At 36.7% G+C, this 10723-nt stretch overlaps 1 protein-coding gene across 3 annotated transcripts; it reads right to left on the bottom strand.

The window, feature by feature from the left end:
• Positions 1–398: 398 nt before the first annotated feature.
• Positions 399–9848, bottom strand: ARMT1_1 (Protein-glutamate O-methyltransferase). Of its 3 annotated transcripts, XM_051214919.1 has the most exons (6): positions 9782–9848; positions 9638–9743; positions 9330–9601; positions 9154–9295; positions 4684–5262; positions 3870–4350 (listed from the first exon to the last, which is right to left on the bottom strand). In XM_051214919.1, exons 1-6 carry the CDS (start codon positions 9811–9813, stop codon positions 4018–4020), a joined length of 1464 nt encoding a protein of 487 aa, XP_051068104.1. In that variant the 5' UTR covers positions 9814–9848; the 3' UTR covers positions 3870–4017. The 3 variants fall into 3 exon arrangements, with proteins under 3 accessions (XP_051068102.1, XP_051068104.1, XP_051068103.1); XM_051214917.1 differs by having other exon boundaries at positions 399–9088; XM_051214918.1 differs by having other exon boundaries at positions 9330–9743.
• Between the last annotated feature and the right edge of the window lie 875 nt (positions 9849–10723).

Consider the following 10723-nt stretch of genomic DNA (forward strand, 5'->3'; position numbering starts at 1 on the left):
TGATTTCAAAACCTTTTAGCAAATCACTATACTATATTGGCTACATGTGTTGAGTAGTAATATTGAATTCAGTGTACACACTAGCGACTCTCAGATTAGTCCAAAACGTACTCTAGTATATATAAATAGACCATCACTCTAGTAAGAAATAAAACAGTGACAGATATGAAAGTATTGTATTGTAATTAAAACTAAGCATTTTTTTAATGTATACAACAATTATCATTTAGTACAAACATTGGATAACTATGAAACTACTTCTCTTGTAAGTACTTTGATATAAAAATATCACAGAAGAGACAAATTAAATATATTACTCTGAAGAAAATTCTTTAGAACAATAATAAATATTTTTACATTTAAAATGTAACCAATTTTGAATCTTAGCTATTTTCTGAGTGCTTCTCAAATCAGTTTAATCACGGCTAACATATTTAGACGTTTTTCATTTAAAAAATTAAGCTTTATTGTTTTATTTATCTAGAAATTACTTACTTACGCCTGTTACTCCTCGTGAAGGAGCATAGGCCGCTCACCAGCATTCTCCATCCAACCCTGTCTTGGACAATCCTTTCCAGCTCCTCTCAGTTGTTATTCATCCTTTTCATATCTGTTTCTATTTCCCGACGTAATCTGTTCTTTGGCCTTCCTCTTTTCTGCTTCCCTTCAAGATTCCAAGTTAGGGCTTGCTTATTTATCTAGAAATACATTAAACTAAATAAAGATCTATAAATGGCTATTTATTTGTAGTTTAAGATATCTCAAGAGCACACGTCTCCTACTTTCATATGAAATAAAACACAGGAAATATAGGCTTCGTTATTCTTATTTCCTAACTACCAGTATGATACCATGAGAGTTGAGAATGAAATTCAAACTGTTACAGTTAAAACAATGAATGGTACTAAAGATACACCCTTCTCTGAATATACAATATTGGTTCAACTGTTAGCACTGTGATAGAATATTTGATTTCTAAATAAATCAGTGATTCGGGAGGAGTTTTGTTCTATTACAGTACGACAGAAATAAATGAAAAACGTAGTTCACTAGATGGAATTATTTCTTTATTTCGTTGTCTTTCTTAGTTTCGCAATAGCATTTTTATACGAGTTTGTTTCAGGCATCTCTTAGTGTCTATAAAGAGACTATATCTAAGCTTGAATAATAGCAATATTGGTTCTTGTTAAAAGTATTTTTGACAACCCAATAATTTTAAATTACTTCATCTACGTGAAGCTTCATTCCCTCTTCATTAACTTCTATAAACTCGACATTGACATGCACATTACTAATACAGTTAGTCCTTTTGGTTAAATCTTTCTTCTAATTCTTCAGACTATAATCTGACCATGTATAAATTAGAAATGGTTTTATTTACTTTTGAACGATTCCACGTTTCATGTATTTTCGATCAGTCGAATTGCAATTAATTCGGTCGTTTAGTCCAGTCGTTTATTTACCCCCCCCTCAAATGTCCTGGTATGGTCGAAGATAGATGGGACTGGGCTTCTTATTTGAAATGCTTTTGTACAGTTACGAGTTTATAGTCTCTGCCACGGAAGTCCTACTCACTGCCCTCACGCAGTGTATTGTTTATGAATGTCAAAGGATCAAAAGCAAAACTTCGGAATTTGAGAGGGGTTAGTGGATACGGATGGTTCAACTAAAGCAACTGGAAAAGCTTGATTCCAAACCGATAGTACACATGGGCTAGAGGATCCCGAGGGGAGGAACAGCGCATGAACCTACTTAAGGTCACCCACTACCATAGGAAAGCATCATCTGGCGTCGTCTCTATGTCGAAAGCTAGGGAGTGGGCCCCCAAGAAACCACCTTCCTTGCTCTAGGCACCTAGGATGTGTCGCAGCCCTCACACAAATAATACGATATTGTATGGTATATACGACCTCGAGAGCCCGGTTGTGCTAGTTCTTATGCGGATGAGTCGCTGCCTTAGCAAGCACATTATGGAGGAGACAAAATAAAATGAATATATTTCACTCTACCAAGTTTATTTTTCCTGTTCCGCTAAAAAAATACTCATCGTACTGAAGTGTTACTTTACAGAATCTATAATGTAGGGATTCGCTAAAAAGCACAATGTAACATCTAAACCTAGTGTCATTGCTGATTTATGTTAACCACAGTGAACATATTTTGTGATTATTCGATCTATTACCGTTGAAGCTCAGCGATTTGTTAGACTATGTGAAGAATCACACCGAATTGCAGTTTTCCTTGAAAACTTGCATGGCTCCAAGTATGCTCGTGGCTGCAACGCTAGGTCGATCGTAGATCAGACAAAAACAATCAACGTGTTGCTTCTATTAACCAATTACTAAGTTGTTCGGGAATATTACTAGTGGAATACGCTCAACACTTTATTGGAGTGAATAAAAAAAAACCAAAGCGAATATTTCGGAAACCATAAATCACTACTGCGACTATTTCTTTCCCAAGAAATATGTACAGATTCCCATCGGTTTCACTGAAAACGAAATTTCGTCACCAGAATCAAGAGTACTGTAATATTGTCCTATATTAGGTATAATTCATATATAAAGATTCACTTTATTCCACATTCTTGATAACTTACTTAGTATGTACAGCGATTCAAACTTGTCCTACGTCCATGATATTTAGATGAGGCTGATGATATTCTGAATAAGTGTGGTCCTTGGATTTCCTTACTATGCTTACCTCAGATTCGGTAGAGGAAATCTGCAATGTCTGACGAATTAGTTAAACATGATAACTCGCCTCATTTATATTCAGTTCAATTTACCCACGTGTCCACGACCATCGTCCACTTTAATACGCCTGACTACTACAGTATGTTTTGTCGCGGCCAAGTAACGCTTAGTTATTTTAACATCCCTTCATTACCAACCATTCATTCGATTACATGACCACTTAATGGATTTATTAAACTACCTTCTGGTTGGTTTCGACTGAGATGCGATTGGTTGGATAGCTAATGTAATGAATGAATACGCAGCACACATAATTGGTGGTTACGTCTACCACTTCGTGACTAGAACGAAGCCAAAGTTTTATAATGGATCAGGTCCCATAGTTCACCTACTAGTACTCCAGAAACTACCTCTAAACCCATACTTTTCAAAGATTTAGGCTATCACTGTTATGTCCCGACAAGAATAATGAATGGTAACTTTTGGTGATCCATTTGTGGACCAATACTAAACGTATATTTTTATTGTATAATTATTAAGTATCTAAACTATGCATATTCATATTCCTTTTGTTATAGGCTTTATTTCGACCCATAAACTATTATTATACGATCTGCCATTCTTGAGTTATACCCAGTATATTAATTACTACCTCCCTCATTCACAGCCACATCTGGCTAATTCTTGTACAAATGTTGTTTCATATTTTATTGGTACGTTGTGGTCTGTTTGATTGGTATATAAACTCAGTGTGTTTGAAATATAGTGATTCATGTTTCAGAGGCTGAGATTGGTGTTCTGGACTCAACTGGCTAGGCTAGGCGGAAAGCGAGACCAATCAGGACTCTAGGCTGCTCATACGAGTTTACGCGTCATTGGTCCGAGCGATAAGTCACTGCTCTCTAATCGGCGGTTACAAGTTATAAAAATCACTGAAACCTTGCAATCTAAAGCTACGAGCCTATAGCATATACGTTTAAAATACAGAGACTTGAGAGTTATATTACATAACGAACTAATCGCAGTGATCATTACATATTTAGTATCAATTGTAAATTCCTGATTCAGACTACGAAAATGATATTTGATATAGTAAATAGGGAAACTGGATATTACAGCAACGACCTAGATCGATAAAATAAAGAACCAAAATAATCATGTCAAAAATATACATTTTGGACTAATATTATATTTTTTCCTTACTTCAACCTAAAAATAAATGCTAGCGAGCGCATATGATAAATAAGTATCGAAAAGAGCGAGTAAAATGGGGACAGAAAATAGGTGATCTATGATATAGAAAGTCATGTCATATATTGATTCATGAAGCACTGAAAACAATAGGAGAAATAATTTGAATGAAACCATATTTGCCAATGGTCCACCATTCCTTTGTTTCATTTTGCAGCTCGATAAGACGATCATGATCCACACCCACACCTACATCTGATTTCGCAACTCGAAGAGCTACAACCATTGGTCCACATGAGCAATCGGTGATTGGGTCTCCGAGTTTTGGATCTTCTAACTTCTTTGAACACGTACAGCTTGGTGATCTACCAATCTGCACTCGATGGAAGGCATTAATCTTATCGTCTAGGTTGTCAGGTTTCCACTGACGATCACCTAAAAGCTTGCGGTAATTAAGATCACCCTTTGAAGAAAATAAAACAAAATGGAAACAATATTAAGAATTCCGTCATTATCTAGTACTAATAAAAAAAATAGTAGTTGGAAACAAACAGTATCATACACTTACAACCTGAAAAAAGTATGCATGCTAAGCATTGTATTAACTATGATCTGTCAGAGGAAACCTTATTAACTACTGCATACATTGAGCGGGTAGGTAAAACTGTGAGGATAGATATGTCACAACTCTTCATCCCCACGGTTCAAAGTACTTTATTTTTGCTTACTTCTAGTGTATGAATATATATTACTTGAAAAATGTTAGATATTAACCACCTTTGTCAAATATAACTACCTTGAATATTATTAAATCATAATTTCTTGATAAATCCTGGTAAAGTGAAGCGTCAACTACTTCGATCTCGTCATATGTGCAGGGAGTAGTCCAAAAGTACGGAGTTTCAAAGCGAAAACTGCTATCTTGAATCCGTTTTCGCCAGACTTCAGACCACTTTGAAACCAAATGGGCATATTGATCATTGTTAGCACCCTCCAACTCCAAAATATTCATATTTAGTAGCCAATTAAAATCTTTGCCAGTGACATCTGATACAAACCATGGAATGCTTTTACCATGAAATGATACATGGTCAGCAATGTGACTTGTAAGGAGATACTCTGCAAGACATAGATCTGCAGCTAGTTCAGGACCTGAATTATCAAGTATAATAGCTACACGAAGTTTATGATTAGGATTCCTTGAATTCACATGATCTGAGAAGTTTTTACAGAATTGATCCAGCGCATCACCATCATTTACAACTAACTGCTTCTCAACACGCTTGATAAAGTCCGAAATTTGGTCGAATTCAATTTGTTGAAAATCGCCATCAGGATGAAGTGATAAATCAAATTCATTGGCCCATAAAGAAGCCTAGAAATGTAACAGCACATACAATAATATTTGGTAATAGATTACCGACTTGATGTTATATGAGGAATAAGCATAAAAGAAGTATGGGAAATAGGGATATATTTATGTTTTTACTGATAGAAGCTGACCACAAAGTGTACATGATTACATTAAAATAGTCACTGAACACAAATGGATGTATGTTTCGTATTTTATCATATAATTTGTTGGATGACAGTGATTCCTTAGAGTAAACGACAATCTACAAAAAACAGTAGCGGATAATTTGAATATCCGAAAGCTTCCAGAAGTCATTTATTCACAGAGTAACGACCGATTGGTTTTAGTAAACAAATAACGAGGAGGAAAGCAGCCTACGTATAAAACTTCAGAAGAGAGTGATATAACGAGTAAGAATCGGACTTAACGCTTAAGTCTATAGAACATTAGGTACTGGGAAACCTGCAAAACATATTTTCATTCCTTATTTATTAAATGAAAACTCATGTTTATTTTTCACTGAATATTTTATGTATAAACACGTTAGCTTACTCATTCTGCTGAACGTCTGTGTTTTCTTTTGATATTAGCTTATTCCCGGGTTTGGGTTGATAATCCAGTCTCGTGAGTAGCTGTCAATGGGCTATACAGTAGCATTGCACGTTACTTACTGATCCTCACTTTAACATCCCAAATAGATGATCCATAAAAACAAGCCACTACATGAAGAACTGTCATTCAGAAGGTTCTTCATATTGGTATCTTGTAACACAACAACCAGTATCTAAGAGAGTAATCATAATAATTTGTCACCTCAATCAGTCAGCTAAAAGGTAGAACCAGACACATATGTGCATCGGTCCAAGTTGCCATACCTCATTAGCACAAGATGATTTTTATTCATTTATTTGAACACATAGATATTGGTCCATGGGGGAACCAGATACATATGCGCCACACAAATCTCATTTGATTTGACGAAGATTCACAACCTCATCAACTGATTTACCATCATTCCCTAATACCCTGCGTCTAACCTCACTATTACTTACCCGGTGATCCCAGCAGATGCGAACAATATTTCTAAGACATCTGTGGTCAAATACTAATGGCTTACGAGTATCTTCCACTCTTAATGGCCACGTTTCGCAGCCGTAAAGTAAAACAAAACGAACTGCCGCGCAGTATACTCGTCCTTTAATTGATAGACGGATATCTCGCCTTCATCATAGGTGACGTAAGTTGGCAAAAGCCAGACGAGCTTTTCAAATCCGTGCAGAGATTTCGTCAGACACCAACCCATTAGGGCTGACTAGACTTCCGAGATAATTGAAATTGTCAACGCGTTCGACTGTTTCATTCCCTATCCTTAGTTCAGGTGTCACCTAACAAACACTAATGCAACTAAGAATGGTATTCAACATGACACTAACTTAGTATGTATATCTTCATGAAAAGGGTGTTAAAACCCATCCACATACAGCTCTAAACACTCAAATACTTAAAATAAATTGCAAAGACCTATTTTGTTAGTTGTTCTGCAATAAGTAGTACATTGAATCAATAATCAGGTGAACAAACTTAGACGTTGCTTAATTTTAAATCAAAATCTAATTGTAGATTCATCCTACTGCATCAGCCGACATAAATAATAAGGCTAGAATATAAGTTCATAAATATCTCTTTAAAAAGAATGGACATTTTTGCTAACTTAGCAACCGCCTATGAAGATTTGATTATGGGTGATTTCGAAGCTTTGCTTCCATAACCTTAATCCACCGAGTGATATTGACGCTAGATATTGAGTTTTAAAGATGGTCAATCGGTTACGAACCTTGCCAAACGGAAGTAGTTGAAACGTGTTAGACATGTCCATCTTCAGCCTATATTGAGTTACACACTAACTTCATTAATCGTTATTAAAGTTTACTTTATGTACTTAGTTTCCACTTTAATACTGGTATTATCGTGTTCAACTCTGCTTTCGGTCTTATTAATACCTTATCACTATGTTTCTAACTTTGAAAACGTGGACAAACACAAATACTTTGTTTTATACTTATATCTGTCTAGACTATGACATGAAAAGCAGCATTTAGCTTTCTTGATTGGCTTACAGAGAACAACTTAAATATAGTATAACGAGTATGATTAGGTACGATGTTAGTCTACACCTTCAATAAGTTTTAGTTTTCAGAAAGGTCGAATAGCCACTGTTTTTCTTCATGTAAAGGTTAAGATGTATTTTGCATATGTTATTTTGTCAATACAACATTTATCGGTATCGTTTTAGCGTTGAACCTTAGTCAAGTGCGTTTTCTTATTCCTGGGAAACAAATGGAGCTGTCGCATTAAGTATGATTTTTCTACCCAAGTTGGAAATGCAAGTCAATAGAATGTTAAGTTGTGGCAACTGACATTCCTTCTTCCACTTTTCGAGCGCGTATTTATCGTCGAGGAAAACCGCATTTATACAACCTGACTGCATGAAAAGTAGCTGAACTTTGTAGAGTAGCGGGTAAGTAATTAAGATATTCGGATTTTAGTCGCCAAGTCCTTGGTTCAACCCTTTCTCCGGTTACTTCAGTTTCAGAAACCGGGGGGTCATTAATCATCATGCTTGCAGTGTGACCCACACATGATTATTGCTGGAAAAGAAAATTAAGTCCTTTTCACTATAAGAATAATTTAAACTACATATTCGGCCCTACTGGTAATATAATATATATGGTAATGGGGAAAAAGGTATTTGCACGAAGGACTTACCGAATCTTTAAAGATATACTGTGGACGACTTACATGATAAATAATGAATAAACGGACTAAAGTTCATGGTGTCACTTATATACACCTATTCACAAGTGATACTGTCTTCCCACTAGAATTTTGTAGCCTAGACTAAGAAGTTGGGTAGATAATGTGCTACGATCCATCGTTTTCGATCACTTGAATATAGACTTCCTTGACGCTATTTATCACTGTGTACTGGAGGCAGGAAATTATTGATACCATAGCATGACCTCAGTGGATTAAATTTGGTAATTAGTTCAGCTGTTGTTGAATCTAATTTAAACTTCTTAGCCCAAGTGCATAAAAGCTCTTTAAGAAACTACACAAAGCATGACTCACTAGAGAATTAGCAGCAACACTAATCATAAGAATGGGATTCCCAGTTTATCACTACATACTAAATGCACCAATGATGGAGACAAGTCACTAGTATGATCGAAGCCTTAAGACGGTCTGTAATATCGTAATGATGATAACTCATATTTTGGAAGTCTGAATGTGATAAGAGTACTAACTTGAGGACAACAATAGATTGGGATGACCTGTTTGGAGCGAACATAGAATAGGTAGGATTGAACTAGCAGTGGCGTCCAAAGTGCATACTTGACTTTATTTGGGACTCGTTAGCTGGATGAACCTGAATCTCAGAATTGATATCCACTCCGAGAACTGAATCCAAGACATTTTAATACAAACCCTCGACGCGTTAACCACTAAAGGACCCAGATAGCTATTTACCTGTGAAGGATATGAATCTTAATTAGATTTGAAATGCTCGTCTGAGATTACCCTGCCAGCAACATTTTACCGATTCCACACAAAATTGTGACGAAATGGCAATATCAAGGCAATCTGTACAGAAAATACATATGATAACCAAGAGCGGTCAAATTTTCCACAAACATAACTAAATCCATTGCAAATTAAATTAAGACTCATACGAAGTGATTGTGCATTTTCAGTTCCCAAACGTACAATCGTATGACATTTGCTGAATTCATGCTTAGTATACCACATTAACCCAAATCCGTCTAGCTTCATGACCTTTGCAGTTTTTCTATATATTTAATAACAAAATTCACAGTTGAAGAAGTAAAATATTATACATTTCATGTTACCCACATTTATGAAAAAGTTGAACGCTCGTTCAGGAGGTAAATCTGACAGTTTTGTCAAGCAGTGAAGGATAGAATTTATGAAAGGTCCAGCCTTTTTGAAGCAATGTTTCTTTTTTACGAAAAAAGGGTCAAATTCACTTAGACCACTAAAAATTAATCTATACATGGTTCCAAACTCACCTTTGCACAACCACATCGACAACACGACGATAAAGATAGCATTCAGCGAATAGCCACGGAAGATCATACCAGCACATGTGTAGACCTTCAGATTTTGTGTCCTCTGATTGTCTAAGTTTAACTCCTTGTACAGACAGTAAGTGATTCCAGAGTTCCAACTCAGTAGAACCAAGAGGTGAGAACGATAAGAGTGTGATTGGTTTGTTCGTCATTATGTCATATCTTAAGTGACAAATACGTCGCGTTAGTTCTTTTAACTTGTCGGATATGTCCTAAGAAAATATGCGTCAGAACCTATTGTAACTGACCTGACGAGCATCGTTACAATACGTTTCACGATTCCGGTAGATCGAGTCGATAAGCTGAGATAAAATTTTTGGCCACCGCTCCTGAATAGTATTGAGGGCGAATTCACTAATTTGACAGCATGGAGGAAGCAAGCAGAAACACACCTGTTATGGAATGTCAGCTTCGAAGAGGACATCCTCAAGGTCACAAGTCAAAAATATGGTGTCCTAGTTTCAGTTTCAGTTTGGGAAGGACAGGAGGCTCGATGGCCTATGTTAGTCCTGGCAATGGTGGTCTCTCAGTTGATCCAACTTTCTTTCGAAAGAGTCGACGGATGGAGCCTCAACCACGTGCTGAGGTAGTGAATTCCACTCGTTGATGATTCAATGGGAAAGTTGATAGTCAGCTGACAAGTAGTTTGTTCTCGGCTTATGAACTTTTTTGGAGTGTCCTCGTAAATTCTCTGTTTTGGAAGACAAGAAAAATGAGGGCATATCAGGTGCGAATTTATCACTAAGCAATTTGTAGACTGTAATCAAGTCGCCTCTGGTTCTGCGATATGACAACGGGAAAAGGTTCAGCTTGGCCAGTCGAGATTCATACGGAAGCTTCGCTATTCCGGGAATCAGCTTAGTCGCCGTTCTCTGAACCTTTTCCAGAAGCTCACTGTCTTTTTTAAAGCAGGGGCTAGCCGCTTGTATGCAGTACTCAAGTTTAGGACGAACGCACACTGTATACAAAGTCAAAAACGTCTTAGCGTCGACATGACTAAAAGCCCTACGTATTGACCATAACGTTCTAAAACTTCTGGCGGCTATTGCACGGCAGTGTGCAGTAGTCTTTAGGTCTTGACTAACGATAACTCCTAAGTCATTATATGTCTGGACGACAGGTAGCTCAGTGTTATTCATCGTGTATGTATCTGTGCCTTGATGACCGATATGCATCACAACACACTTGGAAGTATTTATCGGCAACTTCCATGTTTGAGACCATTCAGATAACTTCTCCAGGTCATTTTGAAGTTCTAAACTATCACTCTTACATCGTATCGTTCTCCATACCTTGACATCGTCAGCATATAGCAAGACCGATGATGATAGGAG

Source organism: Schistosoma haematobium, chromosome 2 (assembly GCF_000699445.3).
Source record: "Schistosoma haematobium chromosome 2, whole genome shotgun sequence".
NCBI classification, from domain to species: Eukaryota; Metazoa; Platyhelminthes; class Trematoda; order Strigeidida; family Schistosomatidae; genus Schistosoma; species Schistosoma haematobium.

Coding starts and splice junctions, on each gene's coding strand:
- ARMT1_1 (XM_051214919.1), bottom strand. CDS start 9,813: ATGTCCTCTTCGAAGCTGACATTCCATAACAG. Junction 9,744..9,781: donor AAGCTGACATTCCATAACAG/GTGTGTTTCTGC, acceptor CTGTCAAATTAG/TGAATTCGCCCTCAATACTA. Junction 9,296..9,329: donor GTCGATGTGGTTGTGCAAAG/GTGAGTTTGGAA, acceptor ATTAATTTTTAG/TGGTCTAAGTGAATTTGACC.